Source organism: Hoplias malabaricus, chromosome 13, assembly GCF_029633855.1.
Source record: "Hoplias malabaricus isolate fHopMal1 chromosome 13, fHopMal1.hap1, whole genome shotgun sequence".
NCBI classification, from domain to species: Eukaryota; Metazoa; Chordata; class Actinopteri; order Characiformes; family Erythrinidae; genus Hoplias; species Hoplias malabaricus.
The window spans coordinates 34,181,021-34,202,115 of NC_089812.1; the positions used below are offsets into that span (position 1 = coordinate 34,181,021).

The 21,095-nt window shown below is 39.2% G+C and overlaps 2 protein-coding genes across 3 annotated transcripts in view; both read right to left on the reverse strand.

Moving 5' to 3' along the window:
• Positions 1 to 541: 541 nt before the first annotated feature.
• On the reverse strand, positions 542 to 17,512 carry il12rb2l (interleukin 12 receptor, beta 2a, like). Of its 2 annotated transcripts, XM_066642236.1 has the most exons (15): positions 17,225 to 17,512; positions 14,473 to 14,757; positions 13,133 to 13,280; positions 11,275 to 11,426; positions 10,991 to 11,139; positions 10,363 to 10,507; positions 9,280 to 9,356; positions 8,779 to 9,088; positions 7,625 to 7,822; positions 6,967 to 7,068; positions 6,639 to 6,773; positions 4,644 to 4,784; positions 3,595 to 3,667; positions 3,326 to 3,410; positions 542 to 2,121 (listed from the first exon to the last, which is right to left on the reverse strand). In XM_066642236.1, the coding sequence occupies exons 1-15, from the start codon at positions 17,313 to 17,315 to the stop codon at positions 1,741 to 1,743; spliced, it is 2,472 nt and encodes an 823-aa protein (XP_066498333.1). In that variant the 5' UTR covers positions 17,316 to 17,512; the 3' UTR covers positions 542 to 1,740. The 2 variants fall into 2 exon arrangements, with proteins under 2 accessions (XP_066498333.1, XP_066498334.1); XM_066642237.1 differs by lacking the exons at positions 14,473 to 14,757; positions 17,225 to 17,512 and having other exon boundaries at positions 13,137 to 13,240.
• A 1,811-nt stretch (positions 17,513 to 19,323) lies between these two features.
• The window catches only part of rln3a (relaxin 3a), a 33,616-nt gene continuing 31,844 nt past the window's right edge, over positions 19,324 to 21,095 (reverse strand). Inside the window, exon 3 of the mRNA XM_066642029.1 lies at positions 19,324 to 19,619. Coding sequence (XP_066498126.1) covers positions 19,324 to 19,619 — 296 coding nt within the window. The remainder of the gene's footprint in view (positions 19,620 to 21,095) is intronic.

The following is a 21,095-nucleotide window of genomic DNA, read 5'->3' on the forward strand; positions in this document are numbered from 1 at the left end:
TGATTATTTTCAAGCATTTAGAAGCCAACACATAGTTAATCAAAAAAGTGTCAGGTGTGAGGTACCCTGTGGTGGTCTGGCACCCCATCCAGTAAATGCTATAAATTATTAGAATAATGAAATCTTGTATATGGGCGGCACAGTAGCGCAGCAGACCTCACACAGCTCCAGGGACCTCTGGGTTTGAGTCCCGCTCCGGGTGACTGTCTGTGAGGAGTGTGGTGTGTTCTCCCTGTGTCTGTGTGGGTTTCCTCCGGGTGACTGTGAGGAGTGTGGTGTGTTCTCCCTGTGTCTGTGTGGGTTTCCTCCGGGTGACTGTCTGTGAGGAATGTGGTGTGTTCTCTCTGTGTCTGCGTGGGTTTCCTCCGGGTGACTGTCTGTGAGGAGTGTGGAGTGTCCCCGCTTTGCGCCCAGTGATTCCGGGTAGGCTCTGGGCCCATCTCGACCCTGAACTGGATAAGCGCTTACAGACAATGAATGAATAAATTATGTGTATATATTTTTAAAAGAATACATTTATTACGTAACAAACAAAGGTGATACGTATACAACAACAAAATAAAACAAACTGATTTGAAAACAATAAAAAAGTCCCTGCATGTCTTTACAAAAATTGCTTTGCACTTCAGAGAACTTTGGAGAGGAAGCAAGTAGTAAGTGGTCAGTATGTTTCAGTCACTTGGCTGTAGTCTTTCTTTCAGCAGCTGAGATAACACATTAAAATGTAACTTTGAATGCTGGTCTTTTGTATTATATTTTGTATTCCAGTATATTTAAGCACTTGAGCTCTTTCATATATGTTTATATACTATATACAGTTCAACACAGTAACAGTTATCCTGATTATTGCTATCCATGGGTAAAGTCCACTGGCCCCTTCGCCTCTGTTCATCAAAGCTAAACTTATTGTCAAGCTGATGAGTTCAGGTACATTCATACTTTTTTATTCATTATGTAAAAAAATGCAGATCAAGTAGCCAGGAGTTTAGGAAAACATCACATTTATCTCATCAGCCTACTACCTCAAATATAGATAAATTATTTAATAAATATCACTGGCCAAAAGGAGGAGCTCTGCACTCACTGCTTGAGTCCTACCTGGCTGAAAGCCTGCTTTATGTAAATCATATGTGTATGTGTATAAACAGGGGGCGTGGACTTTGCAAATTCTATGTAAATAAGCTACTAAAATGAAGGCACCTTTTTCCATGTATCGAAGCTGATTCATTAACTGTTGTCAAATCACTTAACATTGCTAGGTTTTCAAGACCTGTCTCATGAGTAAGACACAAGTGGGTACAGTATTTAGGAGGTGAAAAATGCAATTATTTGTCATTGTACAACATACAAAGAAATGTGTCTTCCACATTTAACCCGTCCGTGGCAGTGAACACACACGCACACACTAGTGAAGGAGGATCTGTGAACACACACCCAGATTGGCATCCATCCCCAGCTTGGATATCTCGTTTCAGACCTGTCAGTTTGATAATAAACATGCCCTGAGTGTCTTTGAATATAATAATTATAATAATAATAATAAACACAAGTAGCACATCAGGAACTACTGTGTTTGCTCCAGTCTTAATGACTAGCTTCATTGAGGCACCTGGTTGAGTGGTCACAACAAGTTATGAAATCTCGCTGAATTTCAAAAATACAGTATTTAAAAATGCATGGAATAAGTGGCATTTCTATGACATCCAAAAAAATAGATCAAGGTCCAATGTATAAAAACAATTATGCATCCTGAACACAGGGCAAAAAATGCTTCTCATAGTCTGAAGTAGACGTCTGCTCGAACCATTCCTCATCCTCATCTTCATCTTCCCTGTTGGCTTCCTCATCACTGCTGTCAATCACCTGCCTGTAGTCTTTTGTCTTGTGAAGGAGCATGGAATTGACCCTCTCTAATCCTCCAGACTCTTGGAGCGCTCCTCCCCTGTCCTCTCCGTTTTCCTCTGGCCAGGTCTTCTGCTGGTCTACTTCAGGTAACTCCACTATCAGTTCGTGATCGCTCCCTGGGTCAATAGTGTTGTCAGGACCCATGACTACATTCACTGCAGAAATTGTTAGAGGGTGCTCCAAGAGACTTGAGGGTACAAGAGATGACTGCCAGTTCTGCAACACATACATTGACAGTTCAGTTAGCCGTGAGCACAATGGGATCTACTAGAATATATGAAATAATTACAAGATTATTTCAATCTCCTCTGACAGTGACACATCTAAAAACACTAAATGAAATTAGCAAAAAAAACAAACAAACATTGCTTTATCTGTTGTACACATTCTCATTGGCAACCCACAGCAATTTTGAAGTAAACTCTAGAGCAGGGGTCGGCAACCTTTACCACTCAGAGCCATTTGGACCCGTTTCACACAGTAAAGAAAACACTGGGAGCCACAAAACCCTTTTGAAATTTTACATGAAATAACACTGCGCATAACAAATTTATTTTTTTTGCCTCTGTGCTGTGTATAAACAAACTACACTGTGTTACATTTATAAAATCAATGAACGACTGCAGAGAAAATGAAATAACATTTCTGCATTCAACAAAACATTTTTAACTCCGAAAAAAGACGTTGTGTTGACGGTTAAGTAAAATACTCAATGTCTATTTGAGTCCTTGTAGTAATGGGGGGAAAAATCCCTGAACTAAAATTATCCACTGGCAGCAAACAACAACGCTGTCCTCTCTCTGTGTGCCGTCATTATTTTACTGGCGCCGTGCAGTCAGCGGTCAGAAAGTTCCAGAAACCGCTCACTGACGGGTGTCGCACATTGGAAGTTGTGACGTATATTAAGAGCGACAAAAATATTTTAAATATTAAATATTTTAGATGTTACAAGACCGCCACAATCTTCATAGAATTACATTTTGAAAATGAACGAACCAAAATTATTTTAATATAATTACGTAATTATTTTCAAAAGCTGAGCCGCATCAGAGGGATCAAAGAGCCGCGGGTTGCCGACCCCTGACCTAGAGTGACATTTTTTAGTTTGCAGACTAGACATAATTCAAGTTCTGAATTATGTCAGAAACAAGGTAAAGAAAAATTTAAAAATGTATTTTTTGAAATAAAACAAGAGCTGGGTTTAATTATAAAATCTTTTTTTTAATCCACAAACTGCTTTTTTATTCTGGATTTGTTTTCATTTTTGTAGTATTAATAGCATGCTTTATTTGATTTCTGCACAAGTAAAGTCATTCAAAATGTACTGCATACTGAGAGCGCGGTGAACTGAGACCACTGTAGGACTGGCTGTTTTTACTGAACTGGATTACTCTTACTAGGCTTTACTAGACTCACTCACCTGATTGTTCTTTTGATGAAACAAACTGCTGTTGATAGGGTCTGGAATCTTCAGCTTTGCCCTGAAATGGGGCCAAATATTGCACCTGGAGCATTTGGAGACATTGTATAATAAGTTTGAATTAATCCATGGCATTAATGCTTTCTATGTTTATCAGCAGATATTTTATTAATGATATGAATGGGATAAGCACTAGGTATATTTCAATAAAACACAAATGGGTGTCATGTCATATGATTAGAGAAGGACAATAAATGTTTTTAACTTACCAAAAAATTAAAACAATGAATAATATCATCACAAATGCCAACATAATTAAGACTGCTATCAAAACAGTTTTATCTGCAAATGAGAACAGACATTATTAGACATATTGTACATAATGTAATTGATATGATATATTATAAATGGAAAAATGTAATATTCTAAAATGGAATTGTTATAGTGTTATTTTATCAGAGCATCAACCTGAAGCAGGTTTCCAAAATGTAAAAATTTTCCCAGAATTTTGAAAATGCCCTTGACATCTCAGAGGCCAGTTTGAGGTGCTTAGAGAAGTCAGGCAGTTGGTATGCAAACCTGGAGGGGATTCTTCTACTTTCTACTTTTATCACCTGTGACAAGACATTACCTCCACTGAACACTAGCAACCTGAGGGCCATCATGTTTAACGACAGTTAATACAATTGTTTCATTCATTAACTCATTATCTGTAAGCGCTTATCCAGTCCAGAGACTACCTGGAATCATTGGGCGCACTCACACCTACGGACACTTTTGAGTCACCAATCCACCTACCAACGTGTGTTTTTGGACCGTGGGAGGAAACCGGAGCACCCGGAGGAAACCCACACAGATACAGGGAGAACACACCACACTCCTCACAGACAGTCACCCGGAGGAAACCCACGCAGACATAGAGAGAACACACCACACTCCTCACAGACAGTCACCCGGAGGAAACCCACACAGACACAGGGAGAACACACCACACTCCTCACAGACAGTCACCCGGAGGAAACCCACACAGACACAGGGAGAACACACCACACTCCTCACAGACAGTCACCCGGAGGAAACCCACACAGACACAGGGAGAACACACCACACTCCTCACAGACAGTCACCCGGAGCGGGAATCGAACCCAGAACCTCCAGGTCCCTGGAGCTGTGTGAATGCGACACTAACCTGCCGCTCACAATTTTTTCAGCTAGTCTGATTTTGCACAAAGATGTTTTAAAAACAGTGCTTGAATGGGAAAGTAACATTGCCTGAAATTGAACAGAAATTTAACAGTAATAAAAGAAGAATGGTTACCATTGGCAGTTGTGGTGAATCTGGTGACTGTCCTCTCACCCTCCCCAGCAACAGTTACAGCACTAATCCACACATCGTAGCGCTGATCAGGGTTCAGCTCAGACAGGAGGACACTGTTCATATCGCTGCTCACATTTAACACTGTTTAGAAAAGACAGATGCTATGAAACAATTTGTTTTGACCCTTGACTGTGTGAATAATTCCTCAAAACAGATCCATTACAGGAATAGGAAATATGGCAAAAAAAACTGATACCCAAAGATATATAATTGTATCACACATTTAAAACAGGGAAAACAGACAGAAATACAACATGCTATTGAAAAAAATGACAAGGTCTGTGACCTTCACTCCCAACTTGTGCTCCCATTTTAACCAATCATTCACCTGTTCACTGCTCTTTAAGAATTTCATTATGAACACTATCCTCAGGGAAGCATACAGTGCTATTATATCATCATAATAACATCATACTGCCCTCCCCTAGTCCACAGAACAGTTTAATTTTTCGGACTGTTTGTTTCTGAAGCAAACCAGGATTTTCTCCTGTATTTATTCTTAAAGAATCATTTTCCTTGAGACGTTGTTGGTCAAGCCCTTTACATAATCACTGGCAGTCAACAGAAATGAAAGAGGATGCTACATGCAAACAAAAATATGATTCCTGGAGTTGTTGACAATCAGTGATGCATGAACGTAGACAAATTAGAATCTATGCCAACTTTCCTGGAGTTTGTGAGGAGGATTTTAACATTACATATGGTGCTGCACATCATGTTGCCATAGTCTTTTGCCAAATAAGCACATATACAGTACTTATATTTTTGTTATGTCTATTCTTTTGTCAAAAATATCCATCCATCCATTATCTGTAACCCTTATCCAATTCAGGGTCACGGTAGGTCCGGAGTCTACCTGGAATCACTGGGCGCAATGTGGGAATAAACCCTGGAGGGAGCACCAGTCCTCACACCTATTCACTCACACCTACGGACACTTTTGAGTCTCCAATCCACCTACCAACGTGTGTTTTTGGACTGTGGGAGGAAACTGGAGCACCTGGAGGACACCCACGCAGACACAGGGAGAACACACCACACTCCTCACAGACAGTCACCCGGAGGAAACCCACGCAGACACAGGGAGAACACACCACACTCCTCACAGACAGTCACCCGGAGGAAACCCACGCAGACACAGGGAGAACACACCACACTCCTCACAGACAGTCACCCGGAGGAAACCCACGCAGACACAGGAAGAACACACCACACTCCTCACAGACAGTTACCCGGAGGAAACCCACGCAGACACTGGGAGAACACACCACACGCCTCACAGACAGTCACCCGGAGGAAACCCACACAGACACAGGGATAACACACCACACTCCTCACAGACAGTCACCCGGAGGAAACCCACGCAGACACAGAGAGAACACACCACACTCTTCACAGACAGTCACCCGGAGGAAACCCACGCAGAAACAGGGAGAACACACCACACACCTCACAGACAGTCACCCGGAGGAAACCCACGCAGACACAGGGAGAACACACCACACTCTTCGCAGACGGTCACCCGGAGGAAACCCACGCAGACACAGGGAGAACACACCACACTCCTCACAGACAGTCACCCGGAGGAAGCCCACGCGGACACAGGGAGAACACACCACACTCCTCACAGACAGTGCGACACTACCTGCTGCGCCACCATACCGCCCATCAAAAATATCTTCTTTGTTTATTAATATGAATTGGTTGAATATCAGATATCTATTTATAACCTTGTATGCAGAAGAACTGTTAATATTACCATAATGCAGTTTATACGCTACATTGAACATACACTATAAGATATATGGTTAATGTAAGAATAAAAGACTATATAAATTGCTACACAGCCAATTTGAAACATTCATTATATGATCATCATCATTTGTTCATGCATGGTCTTGTAAGAACATCAAGCTTTGTTTTATAGACACTCACCTGTTTCATTACCAAGGCCCACCATGTATTTCAGAATAACTCCTCTGCTCTTATTAAGTGGAATTGGCTTCCATGTCAAAGTCACACTCACTGAAGAAATATTTGTAACACCAAAGTCTGTGATTTTTGGAGGGACTGAGAAGTGAGAGAACAGGAATAAGAGCAAGAGAGATATAATTAAAACATGAAAGGTTTTCAAACTTAGAAATTATGATTATATTTGATTGTGTAGCCAAATTTAAGGCCTATTAGTTTCATAAATTACATCACAAAACTCCACAGTATCAATGACTTTAATTACTGCAAGTCATTTGAAGAATTAGCCTACCTCCTTCGACAGAGAACACAACAGCAGACTGGAGCAGTTGGCTGAAATTCATGAAAACAGCGAACAGAGATACGTTGTAGGCTGTGTAGTTCTGGAATGCACCTGCAGAGGGTGGTAAATGATAAAAGTCAATCTTCATTTGTCATAAGAGTCACTTTAATCTGAGGAAGCCATCCAGAAGCAAGCCTTTATTTAAAAATGTGTTAACAGTCCCTACTGGCCTCTAATATAAGAAATACAAAACATTATTAACATTAATAGCACAGAAACTACATGTTTGAACAGGTATAAACTATTCTACTAATTTGTAACTTGTTAAATTGGATGTCAGTTTCTTGGGGTTGCAATGAAACACTGCCAAACTGATCAGCCATAACATTATAAACAACAAAATGTGCCTACACTCACTTTGGATTCTCTCAATGTTTTGCTTTCATACTTTGATTGTGCATTTTTACCCAGTTCTTCAAATGGTCAGGGCCCACCACAACGAGCAGGTAAGATATGGGTGATAGATCACACTCAGCAGCAATATGTCACAGCTGCACTGAGAATAACTCGACCACAGACTATACCACAACACATGAGCAGTTGGACAGTGTTAGATGGTCATAATGTGATGGCTGATCAGGGTAAATGTATACAAACACAGACATACCTCTAAGTGTGGCAAAGGTCAGGTTTCGGTGTACTCTGACCCAGTTAAGGCTGACTTCAGGAAGTTGTCCTATAGGTTTAGACTGCACCACATACCCCTGTACGCTCTGTACAGTGAACTGTGAGGGCACTGACCACGATACATTCAGAAACTGTCTATCCCCAGTCACAGTAAGAACCACCCCAGTAATCTGCCGACCTAAAAAAAAAACAGCAAAGATACGGTTAATCGGGTGTTTCAACTTGACACGATGAACTAAATTTTATATTAACATTCTGAAGTGGAAAAAGTGATTGAAATACCACAGAGCATTCTCGGCTCTTCACTGACACTTATGTGGTGATAATGTGTAAGTAGGTGTTGCACTGACACAAATGGAGCAGACTCAGCAGCCCCTTAGATCTTTTTTTCAGTGCGACTACAAAGTGCTCTGGTATGGTCAGAGGTGCAGATAAAATGGAAAATTAATGTGAAAATATTCAGGCACATTTACATAGAGGTATGTTTAATGTAATATAAACGTTGGAACATTATTGTAGAAAATACCAGAATTTGTGATGCATTATTTCTTCATTCATTCATTCATTCATTATCTGTAAGCGCTTATCCAATTCAGGGTCACGGTGGGTCCAGAGCCTACCTAGAATCATTGGGCGCAAGGTGGGAACACACCCTGGAGGGGGCGCCAGTCCTTCACAGGGCAACACACGCACTCATACATTCACACTGGGTTTTCCGGAGGAAACCCACACAGACACAGGGAGAACACACCACACTCTTCACAGACAGTTACCCGGAGGAAACCCACGCAGACACAGGGAGAACACACCACACTCCTCACAGACAGTCACCCGGAGGAAACCCACGCAGACACAGGGAGAACACACCACACTCCTCACAGACAGTCACCCAGAGCGGGAATCGAACCCACAACCTCCAGGTCCCTGGAGCTGTGTGACTGCGACACTACCTGCTGCGCCACCCTGCCACCCTACTGTGTATTCAGTTTACTTTTAAAATGATCATGAATAATGCAATAATTTGGTGAAAATTAAGCTGATTTTTATAAAGAATCGGGAGATTCACACCTACTGCCATGCACATGACTAATGAAAGACATCAAACCATGTTTTTTTTCAGTGTCAAATATTTACCTGTTCTTGGAAATGCCACGTGTGCGGGGCTTGACATCCCCTCCGATGATTTAGCCATCACCTTTATGCCCTTCACCATCCAGATGGGAACCGTGAACTGACTGGAGTTGACACAGCACTGGTAACAGGTCAGATTGCTCTGGCCAGTACGTGAAACACTGTTCATGGATCCTGTTCCACCCGATAACATCCCATGGGTTGTGCACGTGCCTGCAGGTGTGTACACTTCGTGCTTGTTTGAGCCATTATTTAGCTCCAGTTCCAGCACATAGCTGCTGATCAGACCTCTAGCCTGGATTTTGGGCATCTCCTTGAACATGTCAGAAAGGAAAACAACAAATCTTGGCTTGTTACCATGTTTGTATAATGAGCTAGGCGAACATCAAACAGTGAGGTATTAAACTCAAAATATTTGACTGTTGTGTACAACCAATTCTGCTCACTTTGTCCAGCAAAGTACAGTTTACATAGTTTTTCAATCTTTTGGGTTTTGAGGCATACCTTCCATAAGATAGTGCAGCTGGGCTCCTCTGAATTAGACTCACAGTCACTCCAAACTTCAAGCTTTCCATCTGGAGCTGAGAAATGATTCCAAATGTAAGATAAATTATTGATCTAATTATAAAAATAAAGTCGGTATGATTACGGGGAAAATATTAGGACATTTGAAGCTGTCTGTTGCTGTAAAGACAAGGAATTCAATTTCACAATGAAACCTATAACACAAATTTCATCCTGAGTATGTTATTCCTGTGGGAACACAACATAAATAAACAAACTATGAGAATAATAGTCCAATTGCCAATACATTTCTACCATTTTTCACCAAAACTCTCCTTCTGGTTTACACTGACTGCCTTAATCTTGTGCATTGCTTACGTAAGCAATATCCTCACCAGTCAAATGTCGTGGCTTGTCCCTCTCATAAACTTTAACTAAACTCTGCCCCAGCCCAAAAGAAAGCTAACACATTCATCCCCTGTAATTATTTGTCATTGTACAACGTACAAAAAATGTGTATAGCACAAAATAGTGCTATAGGGGCTATGTGCCCAGGGAGCAGTTGTGGGTTCGGTGCCTTGCTCAAGGGCAACTCAGCCAAGGACTGAAGGAGGTGACAGTGCTGTTCCTTCACTCCCACCGCCCCCAATTTTCCTACCGGTCATGGAAATCGAACCAACACTCTTTCAGTCCTCTTCTCTAACAATAAGACCATGGCTTCCTTGTTATGCTAATATGGCCTTGGCATGGGTTTTCCCTTCTTTTCCGTAATGTAAAGGGTAGACAAGGTTATTAATGAACACATAGTACAGCAGAGTCTACAGTACAACCTTGTTCAGTAATTTCTCATCAGACATGCTATTGTGGTTAGTTCTACAAAGATTTACAAAGTAGAAGGTTCTACTTCAGGTAAAATATTTAACCTGTCAAGAATTATTTTCCATTTTTTTGTACTAAATACGTTAAAATGACATGTGAATGGTTTGAAGACATAATGAATACCACGAAGAATAGGATTTTTGTAAATTTTCTGTAAAATTTTACCAAACTCACAAAAGTTGCTACAAAGACCTGGGGCCTTACCAGCAGCAGGAATCTTGACGATGTATAAATTCCAATCACTCATAATTAACCGTTCTCCAAGAGCGCCGCAACGGACACGAAATGTATATGTAGTAAATGGCACAGGGTAAAAAAGCACAAAGTTTGTCCCATGGAAGTCTTCAGCCTAGATCCCAAACACATGCAAGCAAACGCAAACACACTCAATTCAGCAACAAATACCAAATATAAATAATGATTCATATCTGAGTCAAAAGCTAAACTATTTTGCATATTGCAGTAAACCTGCAGAGCACAGTCGATTCATCTTTGCAAGTTTCATATACAAATGTATTGTGTCATTGCAACTGATGAAAGATTCATAATAACGTAATGAAAAATAGAAGGTTCAACATAAATAAGGTCAAGCTGTTCAGTAAAGGGAACCTATAGCCTGTTTCACACATGATAGTGCCAAAATGTGGCATTGCACAGATATTCATAGAGGGTTTCCACTGTGAAAGTTTACACGATGTATAATTGGAAACTGTTATTGCTTACAAATGAATTCATTATTCAAAAACAGCCTTCGTAATTCCTAAAAATGCATTTGCATTTCTGTCAACCATGGACAAAACCTTAAATTCTCTGTTCCCTTTTTCAGTCTCACCTCCGTCCACTTCATGTCATACTCATTCTTGTACTGGACCTCACACAGCCATTCTGGTGAGCTTCCACCTTCGACAATATCCTGCATTGTCCAGATGATATCAAGGGGATCAAGAATGTGATCTTTGAATACTGGTGGCAATGGCTCGTCTGAAGAATAGGTGTGGGTTAAAAAAATTGAAAGATCGAAAAAAAAAAAGACTGTAAATTGAAATGAATGCAAACATGAATTTTGAAGTATGAGGTGTGAAAGACCTTAAGAGAAATAAAAGAATAAAAACTCACGGATGTTGCCTGTATTGAAGACTTGAGATTCTGACTCCATTTTGCCCAGTGTGCTCACAGCAGAGACCCAAACTTTGATGTCAGCATTTCTTACAAAATCAGCACGGGGAATAATACCATTGTCTGTGTCTCCTACTTCAGTAGATAGGTGACTGTAATTAGACATAAAAACAAACTGTTAACACATGTAAAAGTCCAACATACTGCATTTGTTTGGATTTGAATTCCCTTAACCAGTAAACTACGTACATACTTGAGGATGACCCATGATGTCCCATTCATGATGCATTGTCTTGTTAAAATAACTATGCAATATACACTTTCAAACCAATGAAACCTTCACACTTATGCAAGTCGCCAATGCCTTGGGCTCTGATGCTGACTGGATAGTTACATTTGTCTTTGGCGAAGAGAACTCGACTCAACGCTTTTCTCCTGAAATCAAACTGAAATATCTATTCATTTGACCACAGCACACATTTCCATTATCATCTGAGATAGCAGCCCAGAGACCTTGCTGGTATTTGGCTTTCTTCTTGTATAACAGAGTTTCAGGTTGCATTTCTTGATGCAGCAGCAGAACATATTAAGTGAAAACCGAGGTCACAACCCATTTGTGTTTACAAAGGCTGAGCATTTGGTGGATTCTCTTTTTATATCCTGTTCATTCACCATCTTATTACAGAATGTTTTAAAATAGAATAACTTGAAATTTTCCATTTGGAGTGTGCTGCAGACATTGAATTCTACATTTGTTTCTATTCTCATAATATAACTAAAATGGTCAGTGAAAAACTGAGAATATTTCTTTGTACTTTCCTTGGTAAAATTAAGTTTCAAGAAAACTGACAAATCACAGATTGTTTTTATTACATTTTACAAACTTCCCTACAAATCTCCAGAAACAGGGTTTGTACATTGTTGTGGATCAACTCAATATTTTATCTTATAAATGCCCCTGTTTTTACATAAGCTGAATAAGAAACAGTGACTGTCTGTGAGGAGTGTGCTGTGTTCTCTCTGTGTCTGTGTGGATTTCCTCCAGGTGACTGTCTGTGAGGAGTGTGGTGTGTTCTCTCTGTGTCTGTGTGGATTTCCTCCGGGTGACTGTCTGTGAGAAGTGTGCTGTGTTCTCTCTGTGTCTGTGTGGGTTTCCTCCAGGTGACTGTCTGTGAGGAGTGTGCTGTGTTCTCTCTGTGTCTGTGTGGGTTTCCTCCAGGTGACTGTCTGTGAGGAGTGTGCTGTGTTCTCTCTGTGTCTGTGTGGATTTCCTCCAGGTGACTGTCTGTGAGGAGTGTGCTGTGTTCTCTCTGTGTCTGTGTGGATTTCCTCCGGGTGACTGTCTGTGAGGAGTGTGCTGTGTTCTCTCTGTGTCTGTGTGGGTTTCCTCCAGGTGACTGTCTGTGAGGAGTGTGGTGTGTTCTCTCTGTGTCTGTGTGGATACTAACTCGTTTCATACAAGACATGATGCAGCATAGCAGCAAAGGATATTCTGTGTGCAAAGGTTTTGTTTTTACATGAATTCTTAGTAAAATAGATCACTGAAGTCTAATTTAAATATCCGAAAATAAGTTCTGAACTTTAAACGGAACTATATGCTTTTGTCCACTAATGCATTGCGTGCTGCACCGATTAACCCAGGAGCACAGAGTTTATGCAAAGTGTATAACATAAATAGAACACTTTTTAATACTGTTCACCTGTATGCTCACTGTTTTTCTTATGAAATACTAAGTCTACTTTGAATTAGCTTCAAATATTTTGTGACATTTGCAGTAGTGCAAAAACATACCAATTAAAATGTTAATGAAATTCACAAAAAAAAAAAAAGTGATTCAGATGGTATTATCAACATTACTTGCTTTCAGTGATCTCTCCCCAATGTAGGGTGAAGTTGGTTGGAACTGAAGGGTAAAATGACCGTGTCCAGTGGCAGAAAATATTTTGCTCATAGTTGTCAGTACCCTCTGTAGTATTAACTGGAATTAAGCAAGTGGGAGGTGGATCTGCAAAGAGAAAAAAAAGTGAATGAGTCAACTACTAAAATGATGAGAAATTCTAATAAAGGTAGCAGGGTATTTCTAATTTAAAAAGAACCTACGGGGTGTTTCAGTGCTTTATTTAAAGGTTTGTGTGGGAACTCTGTGAGTAAATGTTCGACAACTTATATACAGGAAGTCTCGTGGGTAGCTGTGCATTAACTGTCCACCACAGCCCTCTTCCTTTTACTATGCTTTTGAAATTCTCAGCGATTGTATCAAGTGATCAAAAAAAAATTCATGCAATGAATTGAGACATTGAGAAAAACCACACCAAACAGCACTTCTGAAAACAAGACATTTAATTATTTTAAAAGGATGCGCATTACTGCCTAGATATATGGCTTTGATGTATTGAAACTACTCTTAGCTTAAGAGCACTGAACACATACTCGGTTCTCAATGGTGTAGTCATGATGCACAGATGTAATGTCTCAGTCTAGTGTCTAATTAGTGCAATAAGTGTGATGTTTCAAATATTCAATAATTCAACAACATGCACTAACTGAAAGAAAAACGCAAAACAGCTAAACAATCTCTCATTAGTTCTCTCATGAAACCCATCACACTGTAGTATGCATCTCTGACCTTGTTACTTTCATAACTGCTGGCAGTTACTCACATGTTTGAACTCACTTAAAGCTTTTCGCTGCCCACACCTATTTTTTGCGGAAGAAAGGCCTTTCTGATACCATCTCTGTGCCTTTCAAGATGTCTTTGGTTTTTCAATGAATTCCTAAACGTCAATGAAAAACCTGCCACACTTAGTATAGTATAAGTAGTTAAGTTAATAACAATCTGTTTATTAACACTGTTATAACAAACATAATAATAACATTAGTTTAAACCTCTTAAACTGCCAGCATATAAAACCTAAGGCATATATTTGGGTACCTACTCTGAATGGTTCTGTAACTGCTAAGAAACTATTAGCTAAAACAGGGTGTAGCTGTGGTAATGAGGGTGAGGAACTTAATGTTATGGAAATTAATATGTGTATACATAGCTGTCATTGCAGTTTATGAGTTTAATAAAGACTGCAGAGTATTATAAATGTAGGTCTATGCTTTGTATAGTTGTTGTATAGTTTTGTTACTACATTCTCTAGCCATTTCTTTAAAAGGAGTGATGTACAAAATCCCAGAAATGAAACACTCACAGGCTTCTGTTAATTTGCAGGTTCCAGGTTTCTGTCCAGGGCAAATGAGCATGCAGTTAATGCTGTGCATGGCTTGTGGCTTTGTAAAAGTGGCAAAATTTGCAAAGCTGTGGGAGCACTGATTGAGCACGGCCTGTCTTTTGAATCCAGTTCCATTTAGATAAAGCTGACATTGACCACATTTCTGCAGGTAATGCTGTGGTTCTGTATGACACTCAATAGTCATATTATGGTCGGTGGATGCAACCTCATTCCAACAGCACGTTACATTCTGCCCAAAAGAGGCTGTAAGAAAAAAAGAAAGATTTGTTACATTAGACACAATGCATAAGAAGTCAGTCTTATAAAGCTTGTTCCAAAATCTAGACTCGTGATTTGCTATCTAAATTAGATATCTTCAACCCACAAGCCTCAAAATCTAGCAAAATCTGAGCTTTTGTGGTAAATGTTCTGTCATTTTTGTATGTATAATTAAAAGCAAAGAAAAAAAATAGTACAGGAAGTGCTATTTTTCAAAACATATTCTATACAGCACTGTCCAGAAGTCTTAGGCACCTACGATAATGAACTAATGCCTTCTCAGTAAGAGTGGTGCTTGTATAAAGTTATATATAATGATGGTAAATACAAACAAATAATAATATAAAACAAATAAGAAATATATGATAATGTTTTTCTATAAAGTAGCAGGTGAGAGTGAGTTTGAAGAACAATGTTTTGTTCAGATTCTCCTTGATTTGCATGAATTTGTTAAATCAATAGCACACATTATTTAAAATAATTATTTATTCACCACTAAAACTAGGCATTGGATGATAACCTCAAATAATACTCCACGAGGAGAGATTTGGAAAATGTTAAACACATCAAGCAAGGTCACACTGGAATAATGTTATTTGTATAATAATTATTGTTGGGTGTTATTTGTTGATTGTTTGATTTTTTTTTAGCAAATAAACACTTACTGCTCAGATAAATAGCTTTTTAAATCTCATAATATCCTCTTTTTTCAAGAATTTTCTTTTAATTTCAATGCATATATTATGGGGTGGTTTCCCAGACAGGTATAAATCCAAGACCTGGACTATATGCCTTCAATGGAATAACACAATACAAAATACTTTGTAGTCCCGGCTATCCAATCCCTATGAGTGATAATTATGAAAATTACACAGTGACTATCACCTTTATTAAATAAACAAGTATATTTTTAATTGTGTATCAGGCTTTTTAATTGCAAAGACGTGTTATATACAAAATAATTATTATGGGATAAGGACATAGTAAGGAATTTATTTTCATGTGTGTCATCACACGGATGATGTACAAAGCAACTTTTTATCAGATTTCATGACCTGGGTAGTATCCAAAGATTTGTATCGATATAGTGCCTAAACTGGGCACAGATAATCCTTCAGGAACAGGTGTGAAAATACTACAGAAAAGAGAGATAATACTTCAGGAACAGGAGTGAAAATACTACAGAAAAAAGTAATAATACTTCAGGAACTGGAGTGAAAATACTACAGAAAAGAGAGATAATATTTCAGGAACATGTGTGAAAATACTACAGAAAAGAGTACTAATACTTCAGGAACAGGTGTGAAAATACTACAGAAAAGAGAGATAATACTTCAGGAACAGGTGTGAAAATACTACAGAAAACAGTGATAATACTTCAGGGACAGGTGTGAAAGTACTACAGAAAACAGTGATAATACTTCAGGAACAGGTGTGAAAATACTGCAGAAAAGAGAGATAATATTTCAGGAACAGGTGTGAAAATACTACAGAAAACAGTAATAATACTTCGGGAACAGGTGTGGAAGTACTACAGAAAACAGTAATAATACTTCAGGAACAGGTGTGGAAGTACTACAGAAAACTGTGATAATACTTCAGGAACATGTGTGGGAAAATACTGTAGAAAACTGGAACACTTCAGGAACATGTGTGAAAATACTACAGAAAACTGTGATAATACTTCAGGAACAGGTGTGAAAATACTACAGAAAAGAGTAATAATACTTCAGGAACAGGTGTGAAAAATACTGCAGAAAACTGAAAATACTTCAGGAACATGTGTGAAAATACTACAGAAAAGAGCAATAATACTTCAGGAACAGGTGTGAAAAATACTGCAGAAAACTGAAAATACTTCAGGAACATGTGTGAAAATACTTTAGAAAACTGGAACACTTCAGGAACATGTGTGAAAATACTACAGAAAACTGTGATAATACTTCAGGAACAGGTGTGAAAATACTACAGAAAAGAGTAATAAATACTTCAGGAACAGGTGTGAAAAATACTGCAGAAAACTGAAAATACTTCAGGAACATGTGTGAAAAATACTGTAGAAAACAGGAACACTTCAGGGCCATGTGTGAAAATACTACAGAAAACTGTGATAATACTTCAGGAACAGGTGTGAAAAATACTACAGAAAAGAGTAATAATACTTCAGGAACAGGTGTGAAAAATACTGCAGGAAACTGAAAATACTTCAGGAACAGGTGTGAAAATACTACAGAAAAGAGCAATAATACTTCAGGAACAGGTTGTGGAAAATACTACAGAAAAGAGTAATAATACTTCAGGGACGGGTGTGAAAATACTACAGAAAAGAGTAATAATACTTCAGGGACAGGTGTGAAAATACTACAGAAAAGAGTAATAATACTTCAGGAACAGGTGTGGAAAATACTACAGAACGAGATTTCACTTCAGAAAAGAGATAAATGTCGCTCACCGTCAGGACAGAGGCATATGAAGTAGAGAGTGAACTGAGACAAAACCAAGGCTCCAATCTGCCATGCCATCACTAACTTCATCACTCTCATAAACACTTTACTACATTTTTCCACTGTATTACACTGTAGCTCAGCGCCATAATCCAGTCAACAGTCCAATACATAACGGCACGTGAACAGCAATGAAAGATAAAGACCAAACACTGGACTTTAGACAATTACACTGACGACACCCTCCACAAAAATGTTATCCCTCTGAAATGAACACAATTGTCTTCCTCTCACGGCGCTTGCCGACGATGGAATGATACGGAACGTATTTCTACAGTTTTTGTACATGTTTACACTTACGCCTTGTCGACGGAACCATTACAACAGTCCAGGGGGGGGGGGGTCAAGGGTTCACAAGGATTTGGATACACGTCAAACTTCCACTCTGTCTTTTCACTATGGTTTAGGGGCTTTTAAAAACATGTTTCTTATAACATAATATTAACGTAGTCAGATAAAACGTATCCCTTACTGTTTACTTGGAGCCTGGAAATGAAAAACCCCTAATCTGGAAGAGACCATTTGAGCTGAGTGAGCGAGGCTCCGCCCTGATATCCTGATGTCTTACCGAAAGCCATGTGGCCTTTTTACTGACAATACATCTAGGGAAAAAAACCCCATCTGTCCTCGAGTTCACACACGGCCGTCTAAGCGCCTTTCTTCTGTGTATTTCAGTTAAAACATGAACTGTTTGTTCAGTTGAATTTGATGAAATCTCTATAATTGTGTCTCAACTCCTGTAGGGCTTGGTATGGTTGGTTGGTTGTGGTTAAAAACATTGAAAACGCTTACCCTTCTCATCACAAGTAGGCTACATACGTCATTGATTACATTGGTACATTCTTCAAAGCCAGACGAGACTATTGTTCTTTATTGTTCTTAGTCAGACGTGTTGCCTGTTCCTTATACAGGAAATAATAAGCCTTTAAATCCCCCTACAAAGCATTCAGTGCCTAATGTCATCATACCCAATGCCAAATGTGTTCTAGATGGGTGTACAGGGTGTACACTCCATAAGGCTGGATGCCATCAGATTATCACAGCATTCCTTCACTGCATGCTAATCATTCCAGAGGAGTAGAGGCTGTAACTGCACCAGGAAAATAACATTAAGTAGTACTCATAATTTAAAAGGAAGCATGGAATGAACCGTTGTACACAAACTAAATATAGGACATTTCCAACACGGAACATCAGTCCTTAAATAACACTGTTACATTTTAACTTATTCCATTGTGTCAGTATCCGGTGAATTCATGAACATCCTGTAATTAAACTGTTCCAAGTCATACCCTCGACAGTGCAATGGCTAATCCACGTTTTCCACAGGATATGATGCAATATTTATAGACGTTTTAAATTGAATGCACCTAATATACCCTGAGGTTATAATTTGTTTGCTCTATAAATCCAAAGTAGTATTTACTGAATGCACAGTGTGGTAAAACCATGGGCACGGCGGACTCACATGAGGTTACAGTCTCTGAGATATTCTGAGGTAATAATTTCATTACTCAGCCTCTATGTGAAAAACCAGTCCCATTCAAATACAACATACAGAGATCAATATGATCTGAAACTGTGACATTTTTATATTTTGTTGCTCTATTAATTTCTATTTGACTTTAACATTTGTAGTTTTTTTGTTTTGTACGGAAACACATTAAAAATATATTAACGCTTATCTCTGAGGAACAATGCCTGTTTGCTCTGTCAGAAACTTACAATCACTCTGAAATAAGGATGATCAGCTCTATATGGAATGGTTCTACAATGTTTTTATTGAAGAATTCACTTATGTGATGAAAAATACAGTAGACTGACTGTAATACAACATTGAAAATGAAAAAAACACAGTTCAACTAAAAATGAAACATGTGAGACTGAAAAGCGAGAAGTTACAGTAGCAGGGATCAGCAAGGATTGTTTTTGCACAGAGAACCAAATTCTCAATAAAAACAGGAAGACACAGAGACCTACACACACACACACACACACACACACACACACACACACACGCACACACACACTGAGGTGAAGGCAGGTTTCAGCACAGGGAGCTGATCTCACTCTTGCTGCAGCCCCACTTGCAGCAGGCGTTGGACAGTCCTACTACCACATCACGGCCCTTCCTGCTGGATGTGCGCAGGGCTTCCAGCACCTCCTCAGAGATGAGGGAGCGTGCTGGACGACGGAACACTGCACCTTCTTGTCCACTGTGGCTCAGCCCTAGAGACGCAGATTCGGCAGCCTGCTGGATGGACGACTCTGGACCTGAGGACAGCACCCAGCTGTCTCCGGCCACTTGGTCTTCTGTGCTGAATGGGTCCAGAGCTAGTTCATCTGTAGACAATAAATAAATATTAGGAATAATGAACATTTATTAATTCGTTATCTGTAACCCTTATCCAATTCAAGGTCGCGGTAGGTCCAGAGTCTACCTGGAATCATCAGGAATACACCCTGGAGGGGGCACCAGTCCTTCACAGGGCAACACACACAGTCACACATTCACTCACACGCTCACACCTACGGACACTTTGGAGTCGCCAATCCACCTACCAACATGTGTTTTTGGACTGTGGGAGGAAACCCACGCAGACACAGGGAGAACACACCGCACTCCTCACAGACAGTCACCCGGAGGAAACCCACGCAGACACAGGGAGAACACACCAAACTCTGACAGTCACCCGGAGCGGGAATCAAACCCACAACCTCCAGGTCTATATACATGTCCATAAACATGCCTGTTCAAAATGCTGGAAGCAATGTTTGCAATAATATAATAGTGATATAATCTCCGCAAAAAAAGCGTCATAGCTTCGTTTTGATGTTTTAATATGTTTTTTGACATAATTTAAAAAGCTGTAGTTCCTAGGACATTTCACCAGTGTAAATACTCCACAATAACTTAATCTTCTTTAAACTTGCATTTAACGTTGCATTTTTCCCAACACAAGCCCAAATATAAGGCCATTATAAGGAATAATGTATCAAAAATCTAAAAGTGCCTTGTGAGATGTAAATACTCAGCCCTTAATTATAGTATAAGAGCGCAATTACAAAAAATCATCTAGATTTAAAAACATCTATCAATCTTTTATTACTAATATTCTGTATAAGGCTATGAGCCATGTTTTTTCTATTCACTATGTTTACCAAAAGAATCAACACTGAAAAGTGATTTTTTTCCCTTACATTTTAGCAATAAATCTATCACTTTGGTCCAAATGTGTTCAGATGTATTTTAACAAAACCACAACTACACATTTTAAATTGGATTTTAAGCCAGAGCTTTGGCTCCTGCCCCACTTCTAAATCTAATGCAACCATTCGGCTCATTATGAAACTCTGCATCTGTTAAGTTCAGTGTGAGTTAGGAACCAGAGATGAAAGACCAAGTAATTGTTCAAATTAATTTTATCATCACATTTTTTTTATTTTCCCCCTTTATTATCTAAAAGTGTAGTTATTATCTAAGTGTAGTAGCAATGGGACTGTATTTATTCATATGCAGTTTGTTACACCCTGGGAAAGTTAAACACCTGAAAATACTACAATAAATTACAAGCCGACTTCAAAATAATGGCTTTTTTTCTTTCTTTTCTATAACTGTGTCAGCAGTTCCCCTTTCATTATTAGCTTTAAGCATTGTGGACCTTGTTGCTCAAACCTACAATGCAACAATCTACATCAACGACCAAAACCCTGGCTTAAAGAAATGCAGTCGCAATATCGTTTTTTATGTTTGTTCATTGTCTGAATCCAATTGCAATAAATGCATTGGACAATGGACCATTCCAGTTACACACAGAT

Excerpts from the sequence above, each read along its gene's own strand:
- il12rb2l (XM_066642236.1), bottom strand. The coding sequence starts at position 17,315 with ATGAGAGTGATGAAGTTAGTGATGGCATGGCAGATTGGAGCCTTGGTT. Across the intron at positions 9,089-9,279 it reads GCTGCACTATCTTATGGAAG|GAGATGCCCAAAATCCAGGC; the intron begins GTATGCCTCAAA and ends GACATGTTCAAG. Across the intron at positions 6,774-6,966 it reads TGTGTTCTCTGTCGAAGGAG|TCCCTCCAAAAATCACAGAC; the intron begins GTAGGCTAATTC and ends CTCACTTCTCAG.